The 25,699-nt window shown below is 41.6% G+C and overlaps 1 protein-coding gene across 1 annotated transcript in view; it reads left to right on the top strand.

Annotated features, from left to right (window-relative positions):
* ALK (ALK receptor tyrosine kinase) overlaps positions 1-25,699 on the top strand; it is a 969,161-nt gene that overhangs the window by 270,532 nt on the left and 672,930 nt on the right. Inside the window, exon 3 of the mRNA XM_073556354.1 lies at positions 15,488-15,637. Within this exon, the coding sequence (XP_073412455.1) occupies positions 15,488-15,637 (150 nt within the window). The remainder of the gene's footprint in view (positions 1-15,487; positions 15,638-25,699) is intronic.

Genomic DNA, 25,699 nt, shown 5'->3' with positions numbered 1-25,699 from the left:
GGGAGATTTGCATTTGTGATTTTCCCCTAAAATCGAGGCTACGAGCAGTTCACTATAGCCGACTTCTTCTCATGTCATTAGAATGATCACCGGAGAATTACGACAAATGGAGGAGCACACTGAGCAAAATGCACGGCGGTTCTGGTGGAACTTTGGGCAAAGAAGCCAAGTAAATACCCAATTAAGGATTGCCTTTCTGTCTATGGCCGGCACACCTGTCCTGAACCCGAATCCTTGGTCCATGTGTTGCCAGTGTCCTGAACCTGAATGCCTGGTCCAGGTGTGGCGAACATCTTGAACCCAAAAGCCTGGTCCAGGTGTGGTGATTGTCCTGAACCCAAATCCCTGGTCCCAGTCCGGTCAGTGATTGAACATTGTGAAAAATGAGGATGAATGAACTCATGGAGATCAACATCGAAAACAGCTGTCAGTGGATGGATACCATGTTTTGGCATAGGTGGTTTCCTTCATTGGAGACTGCCCTTCCCGTGGTTGTTCCTTCCTGGTGAAAGACCTGGCTAGTCATTGCTTGCGTTGAGAAACATGTGATGGTGTCTCCGCGGCTCTTGATTTACATGTTTTTGCATATTTCCCATAAGGGATGGAAGCATTGCTCTAGAATCACTGCGTTGAGAAACACGTGATGGTGTCTCTGCAGTGTTGGATGTTGATCTCCATGAGTTCATTCATCCTCATTTCTCACAGTCTATTGCTAGGCATTGCTCCTACTAGCCAGTTTCCTACTCCATACTGATGAGGGGCAATACCCCGAAACAGCTGTCTGTGGATGGATACCATGTTTTGGCATAGGTGGTTTCCTTCATTGGAGACTGCCCTTCCCGTGGTTGTTCCTTCCCGGTGAGAGACCTGGCTAGTCATTGCTTGCGTTGAGAAACATGTGATGGTGTCTCCGCGGCTCTTGATTTACAAGTGATTGAACATTGTCCCCCGGTCCCAGTGAAGCTAGTGCCGGTCATGATTTCAGGCACCAGTGATTGTAGATAGATGTGGGGGGTTAAAAGCCTCCAGTTATATAGAGAAGAGCACATTGAGAGGTAATGAATTCTGATACATTGTACCGCGCTAACACAAGAAGACGCTGCGACCTTCTGACAGGGAGGCCGCAACCCCATCCAAAAACATCCCATAATTCTAAATCATATTACACAAAATGGATTATTTCTTTCTCTTTACCGAATTTTATTTCCCTGTTTTGAGATCAGCAGAGACCGTAATATTCATCATAATGTAAATCCTTACCCGATAGAGAGATAAAAAGTGACCTGAAGAAAAACGAAAAGCAAATCTATATAGATAATAACCTGCTACATGTTGTATTCTTATAGAAGGCGGTATAACATGGGGCAGTATAATATCGGGGCAGTATAATAGGGGGCAGTATTATAGTAGTTATATTCTTGTACATAGGGGCAGTATTATAGTAGTTATATTCTTGTACATAGGGACAGTATTATAGTAGTTATATTCTTGTACATAGGGGCAGTATTATAGTAGTTATATTCTTGTACATAGGGGGCAGTATTATAGTAGTTATATTCTTGTACATAGGGGCAGTATTATAGTAGTTATATTCTTGTACATAGGAGCAGTATTATAGTAGTTATATTCTTGTACATAGGAGCAGTATTATAGTAGTTATATTCTTGTACATAGGGGCAGTATTATAGTAGTTATATTCCTGTACATAGGGGCAGTATTATAGTAGTTATATTCTTGTACATAGGGGGCAGTATTATAGTAGTGATATTCTTGTACATACGGCGGTATTATAGTAGTTATATTCTTGTACATAGGAGCAGTATTATAGTAGTTATATTCTTGAACATAGGAGCAGTATCACAGTAGTTATATTCCTGTACATAGGAGCAGTATTATAGTTATATTCTTGTACATAGGGGCAGTATTATAGCAGTTATATTCTTGTACATAGGAGCAGTATTATAGTAGCTTTATTCTTGTACATAGGGGGCAGTATTATAGTAGTTATATTCTTGTACATAGGGGGCAGTATTATAGTAGTGATATTCTTGTACATACGGCGGTATTATAGTAGTTATATTCTTGTACATAGGGGGCAGTATTATAGTAGTGATATTCTTGTACATACGGCGGTATTATAGTAGTTATATTCTTGTACATAGGAGCAGTATTATAGTAGTTATATTCTTGTACATAGGAGCAGTATCATAGTAGTTATATTCCTGTACATAGGAGCAGTATTATAGTAGTTATATTCTTGTACATAGGGGGCAGTATTATAGTAGTTATATTCTTGTACATAGGGGGCAGTATTATAGTAGTGATATTCTTGTACATACGGCGGTATTATAGTAGTTATATTCTTGTACATAGGGGGCAGTATTATAGTAGTGATATTCTTGTACATACGGCGGTATTATAGTAGTTATATTCTTGTACATAGGGGCAGTATTATAGCAGTTATATTCTTGTACATAGGAGCAGTATTATAGTAGTTATATTCTTGAACATAGGGGGCAGTATTGTAGTAGTTATATTCTTGTACATAGGGGGCAATATTATAGTAGTTATATTCTTGTACATAGGAGCAGTATTATAGTAGTTATATTCTTGTACATAGGGGAAGTATTATAGTAGTTATATTCTTGTACATAGGGGTAGTATTATAGTAGTTATATTCTTGTATATAGGGGCAGTATTATAGTAGTTATATTCTTGTATATAGGTGCAGTATTATAGTAGTTATATTCTTGTACATAGGAGCAGTATTATAGTAGTTATATTCTTGTACATAGGGGCAGTATTATAGTAGTTATATTCTTGTATATAGGAGCAGTATTATAGTAGTCATATTCTTGTACATAGGGGCAGTATTATAGTAGTTATATTCTTGTACATAGGGGGCAGTATTATAGTAGTTATATTCTTGTACATAGGGATCAGTATTATAGTAGTTATATTCTTGTACATAGGGGCAGTATTATAGTAGTTATATTCTTGTATATAGGGGCAGTATTATAGTAGTTATATTCTTGTACATAGGAGCAGTATTATAGTAGTTATATTCTTGTACATAGGGGGCAGTATTATAGTAGTTATATTCTTGTACATAGGGGCAGTATTATAGTAGTTATATTGTAGATAGGAGCAGTATTATAGTAGTTATATTCTTGTATATAGGGGCAGTATTATAGTAGTTATATTCTTGTACATAGGGGCAGTATTATAGTAGTTATATTCTTGTACACAGGGGCAGTATTATAGTAGTTATATTGTAGATAGGAGCAGTATTATAGTAGTTATATTCTTGTATATAGGGGCAGTATTATAGTAGTTATATTCTTGTACATAGGGGCAGTATTATAGTAGTTATATTGTAGATAGGAGCAGTATTATAGTAGTTATATTCTTGTATATAGGGGCAGTATTATAGTAGTTATATTCTTGTATATAGGGGCAGTATTATAGTAGTTATATTCTTGTATATAGGGGCAGTATTATAGTAGTTATATTCTTGGGGTGAGGGTCTGCTGCAGGGGGACCTGGACCTGTCACCTCTTGTGCACTAGGTATTAAAGGGGGGAAATCGCACACATTATCCTGCACATTGTTATCAACAATAATATCATTATCATCAGGCAATGTGACATCCAATACAGAGTGTGAGCCCCCTCCAGCCTCCAACCCCATGGGTACAGGGTGGTAATCCCCAGTCAGTGAGTCAGTATTAGGGTATGTGCACACGGTGCAGATTCTGCTGCGGATCCGCAGCGTTTCTGCAGCTGCGGGTCCGCAGCAGATTTAGGTGCGTTGTACAGTACCATTGTTTTCAATGGTAAACTGGAAAATGCTGTGCACATGCTGCGGATTTTTCAGCGGTTTACAATCTGCAGCATGTTAATTTTTTTTGTCCAGAAACGCTGCGGTTTTACACCTCATTAATTATGAGGTGTAAAACCGCAGGCAAATCCGCAGATACCTACGGATTTATCTGCGGTTTTCACTACAAAATCCGCAGAGGCAAAATACTCCGTGTGCATATAGCCTCAGGGCTCTGCTGCGCACCATCAATACATACAGTCACACATGCAATGTTCTGCTCCTGTGTAGCACATTCTGGTACTTGTGGTGCCTCTGCTGCATGAATCTGAGGTGCATGTTGCTACTGCAGTATTTGCCCCTCCTAGAAACAGAAACGTGCAGATTGTAACATGGGCCGTGTCTGCTGCTTCTGAAGTTCATCCTGTACAGTCTCTGATCCAAACTCTGCATCAGAGGCCGTGGACTCTACACCAAAATCAGACTTGTGAGATGTGAACCGTTCCTGGATCCTATAGGTCTCTGCCAGGGGCCACATCCTCCCCTGGATACAGGCTATGTCCCTGTAGGTCTCTGCCAGGGGCCACATCCTCCCCAGGATACAGTTTATGTCTCTGACCACATTGTAGTGATGGGCAGTCCGGCTCTTTTTGGTGATCCAGCTCTTTTTGGTGATCCAGCTCTCACGGCTCCGCTCACCAAAAAGAGCCGGCTCTTTTTCGACTCCTTTTGGATCCTAAATGGATCCCTATTGTATATGTGTTATGGCGTCCTAAACTCCGCCCACCTACCGCATAACCCCGCCCACTCGCTAGGAACCAATTTGATTGCTTAGTGGGTGGAGTTTTGTTCCGGTGGGCCCAGTGAGAGCCATTCAAAGATTTTAGTGGCTCTCACTGGGGTGCTGGTGTGGCGCCCCCAGGAGCATGGTCGCCACAGTGGCTTTGCCTTCCTCCAGGGGAGGGTAATACCAGGCTTGGAGGCAATGATGGTTCTCTCTCTCAGTCAATCCATACATGCAACACAGTTCCTCTCCAGGCCAGCAGGGGGAACTCTGAACCAGGATTAAGGGAAGGGGTGCCCTCTGAGGGCCAAGAGGAAGGAGTGGTCAGTTAGTCTGCGGAGGGTGAAGTGTAAACCAAAAGCAAAACACAAAACAAATATCCTGGAATAAAAAAGTAAAAAAATATATTGCAAAAATTGCATGAAGGTAGTAATAATAGTAATAAGGGTATTTAGTTAACATAATTTTGATCAAAATAATGTAGAAGCCATCCCGCCACACGGTTTTGTGTTTTGCTTTTGGTTTTCTCTGTGTAAAGGTCATGTGTTCATATGCAATTACATTTTGCATGCACATTAATTTACTTTTTCTGCTCAGACCCAGTTTCTCATTTTGTTTCATTGGAGGGTGAAGTGTGCAGACATGGAGAGAGAAGCTGGAGGTTGAGCTAGGAAGGAGAGCTCCCTCAGCTTGAGAATGCATGAACTGGAGCCTGGTCTCCACGGCTGTACGGATACTAACGGTCCTACAGCAGATACCAGAGGAGTAGTGGGCTGTAAATGCCCTACTCCCATCTAAGACTTGAGGCACAACAGCAGCTTGGATAGAGAGCCGGAACTCAGGAGAAAGGAGTCCCCGAGAGAGGCTACAGCGGTCTGCTGTGCAAGTAAGGTTCTTGGGAACATCTGACAGGAGGAACTTCAGAGTAACTTAGTACTGGAGTGCTTCATTCAAACCAGCATTAGGAAGGAGACTACACAGCCCGCCTGCTGAGAGAGAATCCCTGAGTTGCTTCCAGGCTAGCCTGCTCCGTTACCATCTGAAATCAGGACCCTGGACTGCAGTTATCAAGTAAAGGTACAGGAATTGCACCCCGCTGTGTCTTGTCTGCTTCCTACCCTTACGGCACCGCTACATCCCCGTGCCAACCACATCTACACTGCCCTGGGACTATAGCTTCACCTGTGGGGAGCTTTTACACCCTTGCTGCACCCTACTATCAGTCCCAGTGGATCTGCATGCAGCGTTGGCTTAACACCTCCCTTGCCGAGCACCACAGGTGGCGTCACGAGCTATTCCATTCCATTAACTACATTCCCCCATTATTTGGGTGCCCAGGGCCACGGACCGGGTCACCGCTGCTGTGACACATCCCCCTGACACCGGCCCGGTACCGAGTACCCCACAGCCCTGGGAGGGCGACCCAGCAGCTCCCATCGTTCACCGCGGGGAGCCGGCTCTTTTTGTCGGATCGTTCACGACCGACACATCACTACCACATTGGCCAGCTCCACACCCAACGAGTAAAGTCTCTGGTCACACACAGCTTTCCTGTCAGGATGAGTGACCTTTAGTTTATAGATCCCATCAGTCTCCATTTGCAGCATTTGTTTGTGCTGCTGTAACTCCTCCATCTTCTTCACCAGTGCCGGCATCTCCTCCGACAGCTGCAGCTCTGGTGCACGCGCCGTCTCCCTCTCAGGTTTTGGCTTGGACAATAGCTATGAGTGCTTGAATGCAGGAGTCTCCTTTGGTTTTACCTCAGATGACTTTATGGTGTCACCGCTGGCTCCGGGCTCCACAGCACTTTTACTATCCTGAGCGCGCCGTACCGGTCACCATGTCTCGCTGCTGCAGGTTTTCCTGCCATGTCTGCCTCTCCAGAGATGTCCGGCTCTGCCTGTGTGGAGGAGGGAGCTGCACACCTGAGGTCGGTAATGGCGGCTGCTTCACCTTCTGTGCACCACGCTGGGGCTGTTTACTGACAGAAAATTCCATTGGGAAATTACTGGACCTTCGGCTTTGCTGCATTTCTTTACTTACTGACTCTTTTACCTCAGGTTTCCTTGTAGTTACTGGAGCTGGTGTATCTTCCATAACTTTAGTCACACTCACTCTGCTTTCTTCCTTCATGGAAGCAGTGGAGCTTTGGCTTGTTGTTTCACATTGCTTAATGGCGACTTTGAGATGTGTATTCCCATTAGAAGAAGCCTGGGAGATTTCTTCCAGTGTAGGCCGAGAAGCCTGGGTCTTGCTTGGGGAGCTTCCCCGCCCAGTGTGGCCCCTCCTCGGTCTTGCTCCAGACATAAGGAGAACTGCTGAGACATGTCCTCACAGCTAGGAGGGAGTATTATAGTAGTTATATTCTTGTATATAGGGACAGTATTATAGTAGTTATATTCTTGTACATAGGGGCAGTATTATAGTAGTTATATTCTTGTATATAGGGACAGTATTATAGTAGTTATATTCTTGTACATAGGGGCAGTATTATAGTAGTTATATTCTTGTATATAGGAGCAGTATTATAGTAGTTATATTCTTGTACATAGGGGCAGTATTATAGTAGTTATATTCTTGTATATAGGTGCAGTATTATAGTAGTTATATTCTTGTACATAGGGGCAGTATTATAGTAGTTATATTCTTGTATATAGGGACAGTATTATAGTAGTTATATTCTTGTACATAGGGGCAGTATTATAGTAGTTGTATTCTTGTACATAGGGGCAGTATTATAGTAGTTATATTCTTGTACATAGGGGCAGTATTATAGTAGTTATATTCTTGTATATAGGAGCAGTATTATAGTAGTTATATTCTTGTACATAGGGGCAGTATTATAGTAGTTATATTCTTGTATATAGGTGCAGTATTATAGTAGTTATATTCTTGTACATAGGGGCAGTATTATAGTAGTTATATTCTTGTATATAGGGACAGTATTATAGTAGTTATATTCTTGTACATAGGGGCAGTATTATAGTAGTTATATTCTTGTACATAGGGGCAGTATTATAGTAGTAATATCCTTGTACATAGGAGCAGTATTATAGTAGTTATATTCTTGTACATAGGGGCAGTATTATAGTAGTTATATTCTTGTATATAGGAGCAGTATTATAGTAGTTATATTCTTGTATATAGGGACAGTATTATAGTAGTTATATTCTTGTACATAGAGGCAGTATTATAGTAGTTCTATTCTTGTACATAGGGGCAGTATTATAGTAGTTATATTCTTGTACATAGGAGCAGTATTATAGTAGTAATATCCTTGTACATAGGAGCAGTATTATAGTAGTTATATTCTTGTACATAGGGGCAGTATTATAGTAGTTATATTCTTGTATATAGGAGCAGTATTATAGTAGTTATATTCTTGTATATAGGGACAGTATTATAGTAGTTATATTCTTGTACATAGAGGCAGTATTATAGTAGTTATATTCTTGTACATAGGGGCAGTATTATAGTAGTTATATTCTTGTACATAGGGGCAGTATAATAGTAGTTATATTCTTGTATATAGGAGCAGTATTATAGTAGTTATATTCTTGTACATAGGAGCAGTATTATAGTAGTTATATTCTTGTATATAGTGGGCAGTATTATAGTAGTTATATTCTTGTATATAGGGGGCAGTATTATAGTAGTTATATTCTTGTACATAGGAGCAGTATTATAGTAGTTATATTCTTGTACATAGGGGACAGTATTATAGTAGTTATATTCTTGTACATAAGGGGCAGTATTATAGTAGTTATATTCTTGTACATAGGAGCAGTATTATAGTAGTTATATTCTTGTACATAAGGGGCAGTAATATAGTAGTTATATTCTTGTACATAGGGGCAGTATTATAGTAGTTATATTCTTGTATATAGCGGGCAGTATTATAGTAGTTATATTCTTGTACATAGGTGGCAGTATTATAGTAGCTATATCCTTGTACATAGGGGGCAGTATTATAGTAGTTATATTCTTGTACATAGGGCCAGTATTATAGTAGTTATAATCTTGTATATAGGGGGCAGTATTATAGTAGTTATATTCTTGTATATAGGAGCAGTATTATAGTATATTCTTGTATATAGCGGGCAGTATTATAGTAGTTATATTCTTGTATATAGCGGGCAGTATTATAGTAGTTATAATCTTGTATATAGGGGGCAGTATTATAGTAGTTATATTCTTGTATATAGGAGCAGTATTATAGTAGTTATATTCTTGTATATAGCGGGCAGTATTATAGTAGTTATATTCTTGTATATAGGAGCAGTATTATAGTATATTCTTGTATATAGCGGGCAGTATTATAGTAGTTATATTCTTGTATATAGCGGGCAGTATTATAGTAGTTATATTCTTGTATATAGGGGGCAGTATTATAGTAGTTATATTCTTGTAAATAGGAGGCAGTATTATAGTAGTTATATTCTTGTACATAGGGGCAGAATTATAGTAGTTATATTCTTGTACATGGGGAGCAGTATTATAGTAGTTATATTCTTGTATATAGGAGCAGTATTATAGTAGTTATATTCCTGTACATAGGGAGCAGTATTATAGTAGTTATATTCTTGTACATAGGAGCAGTATTATAGTAGTTATATTATTTTATGTAGGGGCAGTATTATAGTAGTTATATTCTTGCACATAGGAAGCAGTATTATAGTAGTTGTATTCTTGTACATAGGAGCAGTATTATAGTAGTTATACTCTTTTACATAGGGGCAGTACTATAGTAGTTATATTCTTGTACATAGGGGCAGTATTATAGTAGTTATACTCTTGCACATAGGAGCAGTATTATAGTAGTTATATTATTTTATATAGGGGCAGTATTATAGTAGTTATATTCTTGAACATAGGAAGCAGTATTATAGTAGTTATATTCTTGTACATAGGAGCAGTTTTTTAGTAGTTATACTCTTGTACATAGGGGCAGTACTATAGTAGTTATATTCTTGTACATAGGAGCAGTATTATAGTAGTTATATTCTTGTACATAGGAGCAGTATTATAGTAGTTATATTCTTGTACATAGGGGCAGTATTATAGTAGTTATACTCTTGTACATAGGGGCAGTATTATAGTAGTTATATTCTTGTACATAGGGGCAGTATTATAGTAGTTATATTCTTGTACATAGGAGCAGTATTATAGTAGTTATATTCTTGTTCATAGGGGCAGTATTATAGTAGTTATATTCTTGTACATACGGAGAAGTATTATATTCTTGTACATAGGAGCAGTATTATAGTAGTTAAATTCTTGTACATAGGGCATCATTATAGTAGTTATATTCTTGTACATAGGAACAGTATTATAGTAGTTATATTAATATTCTTGTAGATAGGGGGCAGTATTATAGTAGTTATATTCCTGTACATAGGGGCAGTATTATAGTAGTTATATTCATATTCTTGTAGATAGGGGGCAGTACTATAGTAGTTATACTCTTGTACATAGGGGCAGAACTATAGTCGTTATACTCTTGTACATAGGGGCAGTACTATAGTAGTTATATTCTTGTACATAGGAGCAGTATTATAGTAGTTATATTCTTGTACATAGGCGCAGTATTATAGTAGTTACAGTTGTGGCCAAAAGTATTGACACCCCTGCAATTCTGTCAGATAATACTCTGTTTCTTCCTCAAAATGATTGCAAACACAAATTCTTTGGTATTATTATCTTCATTTAATTTGTCTTAAATGAAAAAACACAAAAAGAATTTTCCTAAAGCCAAATTGGATATAATTCCACACCAAGCATAAAAAAGAGGGTGGACAAAAGTATTGGCACTGTTCGAAAAATCATGTGATGCTTCTCTAATTTGTGTAATTAACAGCACCTGTAACTTACCTGTGGCACCTAACAGGTGTTGGCAATAACTAAATCACACTTGCAGCCAGTTGACATGGATTAAAGTTGACTCAACCTCTGTCCTGTGTCCTTGTGTGTACCATATTGAGCATGGAGAAAAGAAAGAAGACCAAAGAACTGTCTGAGGACTTGAGAAACCAAATTGTGAGGAAGCATGAGCAATCTCAAGGCTACAAGTCCATCTCCAAAGACCTGAATGTTCCTGTGTCTACCATGCGCAGTGTCATCAAGAAGTTTAAAGTCCATGGCACTGTGGCTAACCTCCCTAGATGTGGACGGAAAAGAAAAATTAACAAGAGATTTCAACGCAAGATTGTGCGGATGTTGGATAAAGAACCTTGACTAACATCCAAACAAGTTCAAGCTGCCCTGCAGTCCGAGGGTACAACAGTGTCAACCCGTACTATCCTTCGGCGTCTGAATGAAAAGGGACTGTATGGTAGGAGACCCAGGAAGACCCCACTTCTTACCCCGAGACATAAAAAATCCAGGCTGGAGTTTGCCAAAACTTACCTGAAAAGCCTAAAACGTTTTGGAAGAATGTTCTCTGGTCAGATGAGACAAAAGTAGAGCTTTTTGGGCAAAGGCAACAACATAGAGTTTACAGAAGAAAAAAAGAGGCATTCAAAGAAAAGAACACGGTCCCTACAGTCAAACATGGCGGAGGTCCCCTGATGTTTTGGGGTTGCTTTGCTGCCTCTGGCACTGGACTGCTTGACCGTGTGCATGGCATTATGAAGTCAGAAGACTACCAACAAATTTTGCAGCATAATGTAGGGCCCAGTGTGAGAAAGCTGGGTCTCCCTCAGAGGTCATGGGTGTTCCAGAAGGACAATGACCCAAAACACACTTCAAAAAGCACTAGAAAATGGTTTGAGAGAAAGCACTGGAGACTTCTAAGGTGGCCAGCAATGAGTCCAGACCTGAATCCCATAGAACACCTGTGGAGAGATCTAAAAATGGCAGTTTGGAGAAGGCACCCTTCAAATATCAGGGACCTGGAGCAGTTTGCCAAAGAAGAATGGTCTAAAATTCCAGCAGAGCATTGTAAGAAACTCATTGATGGTTACCGGAAGCGGTTGGTTGCAGTTATTTTAGCTAAAGGTTGTGCAACTAAGTATTAGGCTGAGGGTGCCAATACTTTCGTCTGGCCCATTTTTGGAGTTTTGTGTGAAATAATCAATGTTTTGCTTTTAGCTTCATTCTCTTTTGTGTTTTTTTCATTTAAGACAAATTAAATGAAGATAATACCAAAGAATTTGTGTTTGCAATCATTTTCAGGAAGAAACTGAGTATTATCTGACAGAATTGCAGGGGTGTCAATACTTTTGGCCAATAATGTATAGTCTTGTACATAGGAGCAATATTATAGTAGTTATAGTGTTGTACATAGGAGCAGTATTATAGTAGTTATATTCTTGTACATAGGGCAGCATTATAGTAGTTATATTCTTGTACATAGGAGCAGTATTATAGTAGTTATATTCTTGTACATAGGAGCAGCATTATAGTAGTTATATTCTTGTATATAGGAGCAGTATTATAGTAGTTATATTCTTGTACATAGGGGCAGTATTATTGTAGTTATATTCATATTCTTGTAGATAGAGGGGAAGTATTATAGTAGTTATTTTCTTGCATATGGGGGTAGTATTATAGTAGTTATATTCTTGTACATGGGGTAGTATTATAGTAGTTATATTCGTATTCTTGTAGATAGGGGGCAGTATTATAGTAGTTTTCTTCTTGTACATACGGAGAAATATTATAGTAGTTAAATTCTTGTACATAGGGGCAGTATTATAGTAGTTATATTCATATTCTTGTAGATAGAGGGGAAGTATTATAGTAGTTATTTTCTTGCATATGGGGGTAGTATTATAGTAGTTATATTCTTGTACATGGGGTAGTATTATAGTAGTTATATTCGTATTCTTGTAGATAGGGGGCAGTATTATAGTAGTTTTCTTCTTGTACATACGGAGAAATATTATAGTAGTTAAATTCTTGTACATAAGGGCAGTATTATAGTAGTTAAATTCTTGTACATAAGGGCAGTATTATAGTAGTTATATTCTTGTACATAGGAGCAGTATTATAGTAGTTATATTCATATTCTTGTAGATAGGGGCAGTGTTATAGTAGTTATATTCTTGTAAATAGGATGCAGTATTATAGTATTTATATTCTTGTACATAGGGGCAGTATTATATTAGTTATATTCTTTTACATAGGGGTAGTATTATAGTAGTTATTTTCTTGTATGTAGGGGCAGTATTATAGTAGTTATATTCTTGTACATGGGGCAGTATTATAGTAGATATATTATTGTACATAGGAGCAGTATTTTAGTAGTTATATTCATATTCTTGTAGATAGGGGGCAGTATTATAGTAGTTATATTCTTGTAAATAGGAGGCAGTATTATCGTAGTTATAGTCTTGTACATAGGGGCAGTATTATAGTAGTTATATTCTTCTACATAGGAGCAGTATTATAGTAGTTATTTTCTTGTATATAGGGAGCAGTATTATAGTAGTTATAGTCTTGTACATAGGGGCAGTATTATAGTAGTTATTTTCTTGTATATAGGGAGCAGTATTATAGTAGTTATAGTCTTGTACATAGGAGCAGTATTATAGTAGTTATATTCTTGTACATAGGAGCAGTATTATAGTAGTTATATTCTTGTACATAGGGGCAGTATTATAGTAGTTATATTACTGTACATAGGGGCAGTATTAGAGTAGTTATATTTTTGTACATAGAGGGCAGTATTAGAGTAGTTATATTATTGTACATAGGAGCAGTATTATAGTAGTTATATTCTTTTATATAGGGGCAGTATTATAGTAGTTATATTCTTGTACATAGGGGCAGTATTATAGTAGTTATATTCTTGTACATAGGGGGCAGTATTATAGTAGTTATATTCTTGTACATAGGGAGCAGTATTATAGTAGTTATATTCTTGTACATAGGGGCAGTATTATAGTAGTTATATTCTTGTACATAGGGGCAGTATTATAGTAGTTATACTCTTGTACATAGGGGCAGTATTATAGTAGTTATATTCTTGTACATAGGGGCAGTATTATAGTAGTTATATTCTTGTACATAGGGGCAGTATTATAGTAGTTATATTCTTGTACATAGGGGCAGTATTATAGTAATTATATTCTTGTACATAGGGAGCAGTATTATAGTAGTTATATTCTTGTACATAGGGAGCAGTATTATAGTAGTTATATTCTTGTACATAGGGGCAGTATTATAGTAGTTATATTCTTGTACATAGGGGGCAGTATTATAGTAGTTATATTCTTGTACATAGGGAGCAGTATTATAGTAGTTATATTCTTGTACATAGGGGCAGTATTATAGTAGTTATATTCTTGTACATAGGGCAGTATTATAGTAGTTATACTCTTGTACATAGGGGCAGTATTATAGTAGTTATATTCTTGTACATAGGGGCAGTATTATAGTAGTTATACTCTTGTACATAGGGGGCAGTATTATAGTAGTTATATTCTTGTACATAGGGGCAGTATTATAGTAGTTATATTCTTGTACATAGGGGGCAGTATTATAGTAGTTATATTCTTGTACATAGGGAGCAGTATTATAGTAGTTATATTCTTGTACATAGGGAGCAGTATTATAGTAGTTATATTCTTGTACATAGGGGCAGTATTATAGTAGTTATATTCTTGTACATAGGGGGCAGTATTATAGTAGTTATACTCTTGTACATAGGGGCAGTATTATAGTAGTTATATTCTTGTACATAGGGGCAGTATTATAGTAGTTATATTCTTGTACATAGGGGGCAGTATTATAGTAGTTATATTCTTGTACATAGGGAGCAGTATTATAGTAGTTATATTCTTGTACATAGGGAGCAGTATTATAGTAGTTATATTCTTGTACATAGGGGCAGTATTATAGTAGTTATATTCTTGTACATAGGGGCAGTATTATAGTAGTTATACTCTTGTACATAGGGGCAGTATTATAGTAGTTATATTCTTGTACATAGGGGCAGTATTATAGTAGTTATATTCTTGTACATAGGGGCAGTATTATAGTAGTTATATTCTTGTACATAGGGGCAGTATTATAGTAGTTATATTCTTGTACATAGGGGCAGTATTATAGTAGTTATATTCTTGCACATAGGGGCAGTATTATATTAATTATATTTTCGTATAAAGGGAGTAGTTTAGTAATTTAACTCATTTACATAGGGGCCATACTATTAGGGGAAGTATTGTTGTAGATGTATTTTTATATTATTTTATTTCTATATTATTAGTATAGTAAACTTGCTTCATTTTAGGACAGTGTCTGAATAGTCTTAGAAATTGACATCCATTTTTCAGTCCTTCCATCGTCCTTTCGCAGATCATAAATCAGAGATCAGGAAAAAGCACATTTAATGTAATTAGATTAATTTAATTGTTTTGTGAAATCATATTGCTTGTATTTTACTGTGCCATGCCAAGTCATGGGTCATCATAATTGGCGTCAGTGCAGGCTCAATCGAGTAATCATGCGGCAATTGGTGTCCTTGGCACAAGCTCAACTCTTTATTTTGAAAACTTTTTATTTGCGTTTTATTGAAATATTGAATATTTTAGAATCACTGGGTAAATATCTGTTTTGATTATTCTTGGATGATAAAGCCTTTGAACATGAATGTCTCCTATTGAGAAAATTTGATGTAGAGATTTTATGCTTTTTCTTAACCTCACTATTTTCACCGTCTCCTGGTGGATAAAATGTTCAATGATGTTACAGATTTTTTTGAATATCAAAATTAGTAACATCTAAATAAAAACCGATAGGTCTGATTGCCGGAGAAAGCAGGCTCCTACAAGTTTCCAATAAAATACTTTAGAAAATCTTTTCAAGAGTTCATTTCCGCTACACCTGGGTGTTAAGCAGATGTGTCTCATTTATTCATTTTTTACATTTTTTATGTCTTAGATTTCAACTGTAATTTCGAGTCACGCTGTGATCTGGAACATTCTCCCTCTCAGAATAACAACACATGGAGAGTCACCAATGCGGAGGAGTTATCGAGGCACAAAATCATGACTGGCCCGACGGAAGATTATTCTGAGAACTCAACGAGAGGTAGGAAATATTCCTGATTGACAGATTCCATCTCTGCAGGGAAAGTTGAGTTTGTCAACGAATGTCTTTTTTATGGACTCCCATCTTGTTCCCGACCTCTCGTAAGAGACATCTAAACTTCTCTCTCGATTATTACGTATGTCATCTTCAGAGAAGTAGGGGTATGAATAACTCATCATGGTGACTAAATTAGATTCAGTTTTGTTGGTCTTGCATGTCCTGATTGTGATTACTTTTATCAGAATACACAGAATGTCCCAATCACGGCGGTGATCTACTAATCTAGACCCTCACGAGGGAGACTTGGATTGTATTTGTTTCCATTTCTTGAAGGTGTTTTTTGATTGGAACCATTGACTGTGATGTTTTGGGTTTTTTTACTTTATGGGTTCCTCCTTTTTCCAATTGTATCCAGCCATACTTGGTTCATTGAGAAGTTGGGTCGTTGGGTGAAACTTTGGATATAGTTGGCCGGTAGGTAAATGGGAGCTGGTTATCCCAATCGTCAATGTCAAGTTCTCACAGAATCAAGATGCCAACCATAGTCTTATCATTGGGATTTAGGTAGAGCTTCATCCGAATAGACATAATTCATAATTTTGTTAGCATAAATTTTAAAGCCTTAGCCAAGATTGGACACCCAGGATAGAAGGACCTGGAATTAGTTTCCACCTCTTTTCCATGTCTGGTTCCTTGGTCAAATCCCTTTTTAACAATACAGAAAGTTCAGCCCTTAACAGGTTCTTGCCACCAAGTTGAAATGAGGATGGGACCATCCAGGACTTGGCCCCCTCTCTTCAAGGGCTCCATAGCAGCTGTATAGTGTATCTCCAGGTAAGCACTTCCCGGCCTTCTACATCATCATCATTCTTATAGAGGTTGTCCAGGATTCTTAAAACATGGCTGCTGTCTTCCCAAAACAGTGCCTCACCTGCCTTCAGAATGTGTGTGGTATTGCAGCTCAACCCCATTCCTATAATTAATCTGAGCTGTAATATCAGACACAACCTGTAAGCAGGGATGACTCAGGTTTTGTAAGAAAGCAGCTAATCCTGGGCAACCACCTTAATATTAAAGGGGTTGAACCAAATTTAGAAGGTGTACGCTATCCAAGAGAAAAGGAATATCTTCTCAGTTGTTGGGGTTAGATTGCTGGGACCCCTCCACCGATTCCAAGTTCCCATTTACATGGAGCAGAAGGCGTTCCTGCCCCATTCATTTATAATAAGACCCCCGGAGATATACAAGTACAACACTCAGGTGGTCTTCATCACTGCCATTAAGAATGATTTTTTTTTTTTTCAGTAAATATGTTTATTAGAATTTTAAACAGTAAGAACAGTAGAAAGAACCATTACAGTGTCCAGAGCTATACATTACATCTCTGTAAAAGCAGCACGCATATAGCCAAACAAGGACTCTGGCACATGCTTGCTATCTCGAGAATCACCTCCGGACATGAACCTTATATACAGAGTAACTAACCTATAAGAAAAGCAATTGTGGAGATAGAAGAAAAAGGAAGAAAAGAGAAAAGGATAAAAGAAAAAAAGGGGGGGGAGAGGGGGGAAATAGGGAAAAAGGAAGTAAGGAGGGAGAGGGGAGGAAGAGTTAATAGAGACCCCGCAGTGTAAATGCCCACATATTGAGGATTATGAATATGCACGCAGCCAAGTCAGGAACCCCGCGCTCTCCTTAAAGGATTGCCAGAGGAACCAGGTGCATCCCTGATCATATGTAGCATCACCGTCTTCCGTCGCCAGTGACTCAAGACGATGTAGTCTCTCCATTTCAGTAATCCATTCCTCCGTGGAGGGGACCTCAGTGGACCTCCAATGTCGAGGAATAACCGCTCTGGCAGCCGTTAGAAAAAATCTTAGGATCCCCTTTTTAACGGAAGCTATCGAACTGTGAATCAGGGACAGTAGGGCCATTTGGGGGGAGGGCTCGTGGCGGACCCCGATCATCAGATGAAAGGCATCAAAAACTGAATTTCAGAAGGGTTGCAGGGGACCACAGGACCACCAAACATGAAGCATCGAGTCCGTGGCGGATCCACATCTCCAGCAGGCGTCCGGGGTCTCCGGGTTAATCCTATGGAGAAGTGTGGGACACCTATACCAGCGCGTCAGCAATTTATAATTCCTCTCCTGCGCCTGACAGGACAATGTCATCTTATGTGCAAGAGTGAAAATTTTTAAACTATCCTCCTCAGAAAAGGTGATCCCCAGGTCCCTCTCCCAAGCCTCCATAAATCCAAGTGTAGTAGGGGGAAGTGAAATCAAGACCAGGCCATAGAGCACCGAAACCACGTGGGAGGGACCCTCGGTAGGGAGCATCATGGACTCAAATGGCGTCAGTGCCCCCATTGGTACACTGAGAAGGAAGCTCCGCAATTGCAGAAACTCCACCAGGACAGCGGCGTCGTACTACCAGGGTCTCGTAACCCCCGCACGTCGTAGAGCCCCGCAAGCTTATATCTCACCTGGCCCAGTCCCACCCCGTCAAGTCGTGACCAACACAAATACTTAGATCTATTCTTTGCTGGGGGAAAGGCCGGATTGTCAAAAAGGGGACTCAGTCTGCTCAGTCGGGAGGTCAGGTGTAATTTCACATAAGATCTATCCCAGAAACTCAGAACAATCTGTGTGAGTGGTGCATAACTCGACACAGGTGGGCGTCCGATCCCCCCCCCAACCAAGGCAGCCAATACATAGAAGAGGGCAAAAAAAGTTTCTCCAAGAGCACCCACTGTTTATGAGCATCACCGAACCTCCAGTCGACAATCCTAGAGAGCAGGACTGCCTGATAATAACGTTTAAAATAAGGAAGGCCCACCCCCCCCTTTAGTCTTGGGTCTCACTAGTATCAAGAACCGAGACCGCGGTTTCCTAGTTCCCCAGATAAAGCTGTTGATAGCCGATTGCAGGCGCCTGGAAACAATCCAGAACCTGCACTGGAGCCATCTGGAAAAGATAGAGGAATCGGGGCAAGATTTCCATCTTGATCACTCCCACCTGTCCGAACCAAGATAGCTGAGGTCTGCTATATCGTTTAAGGTCCGAGATAGTTTCTCCGCAGGAGCGGGACATAGTTCAGAGCATATGTTGCGTTAATGTCAGCAGGTATTAAGACTCCTAAATATTTCAAGGCGGCAGTCTTCCACTTAAAAGAAAAGGACGCCTGGAGCTGAGAAACCAGATTGTCAGGCAAAGAGACACTAAGCGCCTCCGTTTTGGAGTAGTTGACTTTAAAATTTGAGACCTCCCCGAACCTACGGAACTCTCGGAAAAGTACAGGAAAGGCCACAGTCGGGTTGGTAATATATAGCAGTAAGTCATCCGCATATAGGGATATCTTGAACTCATGTTGGCCAATCCGCAGACCCTCAATATCAGGTGTCTTCCGTAATGCCACTGCCAGATGTTCCATTGCAAGGATATAAAGTAAGGGGGAAAGGGGGCAACCCTGCCGGGTCCCGTTCCTTATATCAATGGGCGGGGAGAGGGTGCCATTCACTCTGAGACGGGCCGTAGGTCTATGATACAGAGCAAAAATCCTCTCCAACATGTTAGGACCCACTCCCAGTTGTTTCAGGGACGCACATAGAAAGGGCCAGCCTAGGCGATCAGACGCCTTCTCAGCGTCAATAGATAATAAGCATGCTGGTACCCTTCCTGTGCGCATATACGAAGTCAGAAGCAACGTCTTCAGCGTGTTATCTCTGGCCTCCTTATGTGGCAAAAAACCCGCTTGATCATTATGGATGGACCCAGGGAGAACAGGGTTCAGTCTACCAGCCAACACTTTTGCGAACACCTTCGCATCCACATTAATAAGGGATATGGGCCTATAGCTTGCACATAATAGGGGATCTTTCCCCGGTTTAGGAATCATGGTGATTGTAGCCATCAGCATTTGGGGGGGCAAAGGGACAGCTGGCCGAGATGGAGTTAAACAGTTTGGTCATGAAGGGCACCAGGGAATCCGCATACAACTTGTAAAAGGCGGCGGAGAATCCGTCCGGGCCGGTGCTTTTACCATTAGCTAAGGATTTTATTGTGCCTAAAACCTCCTGTTCCGAAAGAGGGCTCTCCAGGGCCTCAGACTCCTCCACCGACATGGGCGGGAGCTCAGTGTCTCGGATGTAATCGTCCACCCGTGCTTGAAACTCGGGAGGAGACATATCAGACAACGGGCCGCATAAATTATAAAGAGAGTCGTAATATGCTCTGAATGAGTCCACAATCTCCCGAGGAAAATGGACCAGTTCACCCGTAGCAGACCTCATGGCAGGGATATAAGTAGTGGGGGCACGGGGGTGCAAAAACCTCGCCAGGGCTCTCCCAGGTTTATCAGAATACTTGTACAGAAATTTATGACAGCGATCCCTCTGTCGTGCTAATGTCGCGTCCAACAAGGTATTCAATTCACAGCGTGCCCGGAGAAGATCAGTCAGCACCCTGGCGTCTCTAGTCCTTTTATGATCTAACTCCAAAGCTTGGACACGAGACAACAAACCCACTATGTTAGTCTCCCTCTCTCTTTTCAGTCGGGCCCTCTGTTGTATAAATACTCCCCGTATAACTCCTTTCAAAGCTTCCCATTGATACGGAATAGCCGTGGGGTCATGTTTGTGAAAATCTAGAAAGTCCGAGATTGCTGTCCGCATGGCCGCCTGACACGTTAGATCTCCAAGGAGACCAGGGTTTAAGGACCAGGTCCTTTCTCCTGGAGCGAGACTCGGCAGCCGCAGGGAGAGCAAAACCGGGGCATGATCCGACCATAACATCGTGTCGATGTCGGACTTTGGGTTAAAAGACTGGAGCCCGTGGCTGATCAAAAAATAATCCAATCTACTGTAGGAATTATGTACTGTGGAAAAGTAGATATAATCCCGGGCAGTGGGGTGTAGTAACCTCCAGACATCCACCAACCTTGAGTCCGTCAGGGCCCGACGCAGACTCTCCAGCTGTGAGGGGGACACCGCTGACCTGCCCGAAGAAGAATCCACAGCCCGGTCCAACACCATATTGAAGTCCCCTCCCATAATCACATAGCCCTCCGCAAAGGCCGAAAGGTCCCGTAGGTACTTTCTGCACGCCCGGACCTGGTCTTGATTGGGGAGATAAATGTTAGCTATGGTGAACAGATCATGGGCAATTTTAAGCTTCAAAAACACATATCGACCATCAGAATCCGTCTTAGAGGCGACTACCTGAGCCTGTAGAGACTTATGCAATGCAATGCTGACTCCTTTAGACTTTGAGTCAGAATAACTTCCATGGAACCACTGTGTGTAGTATTTATGGTTAAGCGTAGGGATTCTGTCTGATCGGAAATGCGTCTCCTGTAGCAAGAGTATATCAACCCGTTGCTTATGCATACCATATAAAACCTTCGATCGCTTTTCGGGGACATTAAACCCCCTGACATTAAGTGAGCAGAGTTGTAGGGATGCCATATGAACTGTCGGGCCTATGGGTGGTACAATCGGGTCGGAAAGGAGTAGAGGGGGTGGAGAGTGGGAAAAGATAGAAACAGAAAAAGTAAAGCACTAAGGAGAGAAAGTAGTTTAGCCGGAAGACAGGGTTCCAACCAAAGAGAAAAGGAGAAACCAGAAGGCCACTAGGCCTTAGGTGTAAAGGACAATATCAGAGAAATCTCTGAGAAGAAGTGTCAAAGACACACCCTAGGGGGGATGTGATTGGGCAAAGAGCAAGCAGCCAAACCCCCGCAGCAAAAAAGAGAAAAGGAAATCCAAACTCTACCCTACAGGTCCGTAAACCTGTCAACATAAACATTATTAACAAACATAACAGGACGGGCTATGGGCCAGATACATTTGCAAAGATGAACAAAGTCGGAACGAGCCTCCGAAGGGGCAACACCGGGAGCTAAATTTAGGAGAAAGAGTAGCGTTAGTCAACCTAGGATAATATTAGCCGAATCATATAATAATACAACAGTTGAACACATCCGATGGGGCGCCCATCGAAGTAGGAAACCATGCATAAACAGTGCAAAATAAGCTATGCTGGAAGCTCCACTCAAGAGTCCCAGATAAAGTCAGATAGGAATGACATCGCTACTAGACATACGGTTCCAGTCCCCCCGCAATAATCAAACTTAAGCAAAGTTACGACCAGGCTTCACATGGAAGACCGGCAACATGTAGGGACAGTGCGGGCGGCAAAAAAGAAAAAAGGCAATAGAGAACATATGGTCTGGGATAGATGATCAGGTGTCGTCAGTCTGAGTGACGGAGCCACGCCGATGGCGGGAGCCCCGTTTCCTCTTTCCCATAGACCCGGCAGGAGGTCCTCCATCTCAAAATTGTCGATCCCTTGTCACTGCGTACTTGCAATTGAAATGGGTAGCCCCAGCTGTAGGGGATCCTATTTTCCCGCAACACCTCCAAGAGTGGACGCAGAGCCCTCCGTTTGGCCAAGGTAAAGCGTGAGAGATCAGCTAGGAGAAGGATATCAGATCCATTAAAGTCTATAGCATCGTGGTCCCTCGCCTTACGCATGATGTCATCTTTAGTTTGGAAGTAGTGAATCCTGCAAATAACGTACCTCGGCTTAGGCTGGTTTCACATTAGCGCTTTTTAAGCGCACGCACGGCCGGGGGTAGCTCCGAACTTTTCGGATTTTGGCGCGCACGGCGCACCGTCAAAAGTGCGCAGCGCAGGTCAAAGCGCAACTAGCGCACGGCCTGCGCACGATCTGCGCACCCTATGCTAAAGATAGGGTGCGCCGATCGCAGGCGCCGCTGTCCGCTAGGAGGCGGCGCTACAAGCAAGGGGTGGGCACGCCGGGCAGAGAGCCGGCTCGGGGGCGGAGCTACCCCCGGCCGTGCGTGCGCTTAAAAAGCGCTAATGTGAAACCAGCCTTAGATGTTTCGGGGTTCCTTGGACCTAGCGAGTGGTGAGCTCTACCAATTTCAATGTGTTCAGTGGATGATCTCCCTAGGAGCGAATTGAAAATGCTATGGAGGGCCGAGGAGAGGTCACGTGGGGCCACGGACTCAGGGTTCCCACAAAGCCTGATGTTATTCCTCCGATTCCTGTTCTCAGAGTCCTCTAGCATATCTAGGACCACATTGAAAGACTCCGAGTGTAGGTCCAGAAGTTGTTGCTGACTCTGCAATTGTGAGGAAAGCGACTCCACCCTAGCCTCCAATGCAGAGACGTTGGTAGTGAGGTGGGATACGTCCTCCTTAAGGGACCCCATTTCACCCCTGCACACCGCCTCCAGGCGCTGTATATAGCCCTCCATATCAGCCTTGGTGGGAATAGCACTCAGTTGCGCTCTCAGCTCTGAAGCATTTATAGGGTCATCAGGGCTCACAGATCTAAAAGGAGCCTGTGCAGGGGGGCCATGAGATGTAGCAGTGGCGGGAACACTGTCCTGGGACACTAGGCAGGGAGAAGCCCCTCTCTCATGTCTCCCTGATGGTAGAGAAAGATCCGCTCCTGTCACCTGAGTCTGATAAGGATGCAATATAGGGGGAGACATGTCCTCAGCTGGCTCAGCCTGTGGTATGGTCTGACAGGGGGGTGAGGGGCAGGGTGCAGCTCCCACCTCTCCCATGCTCTGTGCTTGGCTCCCTCCTGTCTGCTTCCGCGGTGAGCGGCCAATCCCTGGTGCAGCAGTCACCCGTCCCCCATCCAGTGCCTTCTCCGCTGTGGCCCCATTCCTCTGTGCGCCCATGGTCCCATTCGATGAGCGCCCATGTACGTGCGGCTGCAACCTCCCCCCTCCGCCATTGCCGAGGACGCCGCTCTCCTTCCCGCGCCTCCAGGGGCCGACATGTACTTGGCGATTCCGGCGCCCCCGGGACCCGCAGTGAGCTCCCTGGGCGCCTGGGAGCGGAGTCCGACCTTGCCCTTCATACCGGCGGGTGCGTGGAGCTAGAGATAGGTATTTAATCGCTGCAGGGGCCTCAGGCACGCCGGAGCTCAGAAGAGATGCAGCCTCACAGCTCCATGTCCAAGCCACGCAACCCATTAAGAATGATTGTAGTGGAGATGTGCATGGTCGACGACCACCTCTTCATTCACTTGGGGCTCAGAAGGCTTGGGATCAGTGGGGGTCCTAGCAGTCAGACCCCAACGATTTGGATAACTCTGTGAAACCCCTTTAATATATTTTTCTAGATGGTCTTTTTACAGTTATATCCTGCTCCGTGAGCCCGACCTGCTATCTCTCCCCCCATCCTAATCTGATGATGGGTCCTTACAGTAAGCCATGCTATCTGCAAGCATCTCTGCCTTATCAAGTCCTGACCAGCAGATGCCCAGGCACATCAATGTTTGCCATGTACACACTTAATTACCTGCAGAAATGGCTCTGATAAGGCTTCTGTTCCTTCCATGGCTCTGAGGAATATCTTCTATTCAATGCAGTGAAATTACACTTGACATCGCTGCGCCCCTGCAAATTGGGTCTGACAACAGTAAACTTCCCTTGTGATGTGGAGTTATCAAAACAGCGTAACGCACGAGGGGGACCTTAATTGGAGGGTACGGAAACATTGTAATTTATTTCCTTTGACTATTATCAGTGCAAATAAGACATGCGTAATACATTCAGGAACCTGGTGCAATAATGGTTAACGGATCAGAGAGGAAGGAAAACATTGCTCAATATTATAAAATTTGGGTCAGGGAATTGAAAGGAGAAGCAGACCTCAGGATCGATGATAAATGTATGATCAGCGGGCGTCCTACTACTAAGATCCCCTCAACATGTGCAGGGTCATGCATCTCCCAGCGCGGCAGTGAGCATCCATGATCATCACCACTCCCATAGACAATGAAACAAGCAGAGGTCACACAGGACCATCCATACGGAAGATGCGGGAGTCCTCTTTTTGGCACAAAGCGGACAGACCCCAATTGATCATACATTTATAATGAATCATATGAAAAGTTGATAAGTGTTGCTGATGGGATAATTCCTGTCCCACCGGACCAGATTTCCTTTTTGCACTTTCCTTTTTTCTTTCCCTTCTTCCAAAAGCCATTTCTTATTTTTTATATCCCCGTCCACATGTCCATTTGTTTATTGCAGGACAATTCGTAGTTTTGAATGACACCCTTCATTTTACCATATCAAGTACTGAAAAATGAGAACAAATCCAAGTGGGGCAAAATAGGGAGAGAAAACTAAATTCATCCATTATTTTTTGGGTTACGTTTTTGTGATGTTGTGGCAATCAGATTATGAAAATTATTTTGTTTTTAGATTTCATAGGTTTAAAAAATTCAGAACTTCATAAGATAAATTCAGTTTGTGTCGCCATGTTCTGAGACCCAGAACTTTGTGTTGTTCATGTGACAAACTGTAGTTTTCATCACATCCTTCTGGGGTACATATGACGTTTTCATTGCTTTTTATTGCATTTTTGGGGGACGGTGTGGTGTTGACCCAAAAAGATGGCAATTTTGTCATTTTATTTTTTATTCCTTTGTGGTGTTAAATAAGTTTTATATTTTGATTGATTAGAGTTTTACCAATTATGTTTTTTTTTTATTTTTTTTATTTTTGGGAGAAACGAGGGCGGAGGGGATCACTCCCAGCGATCAGTAAGTTGTCACCTCTTTTATGGTTATGGGAAAACCTACACTCTCGGGACAGTTAATACAACTTTCCTCTACTTTGTTTAATGAGCTGATCATGTGTTATCATTTATATGCAGATTAGTTAACAGAGCAGAAAATGAGAAATCTGCCCGGACAAGAATCTTCTTCTCAGTCTGGAGCCACCAGGTGTTAGATTTTCTCTCCGCCATCATTTCCCCATTATATTTGTATGCACCTTGCAATGTCTGCCATGCGGCTTTCATCGTCACATGAACGCGGAACAATAATAGTCTAAGTCACGGCATGAGCGTAGGCGATAAAGGGAGAGTCGTACTATGAATCCTTCTCCTAAGAGGACATTTACAGTCATGAGAACCTGGATAACATGAGGTTAACGCACCGTAAATGGAAGACGCTCACTTGGCCATATTGCTTTTATTTGTTTCTTAGGTCGCCGGGAGACATTTATTGTA

Source organism: Dendrobates tinctorius, unplaced genomic scaffold (genome assembly GCF_039654945.1).
Source record: "Dendrobates tinctorius isolate UK_male_01 unplaced genomic scaffold, ASM3965494v1 ptg000232l, whole genome shotgun sequence".
NCBI classification, from domain to species: Eukaryota; Metazoa; Chordata; class Amphibia; order Anura; family Dendrobatidae; genus Dendrobates; species Dendrobates tinctorius.
The sequence above is the reverse complement of the archived record's forward strand: the minus strand, read 5'-3'. Positions and strand labels throughout refer to the sequence as shown.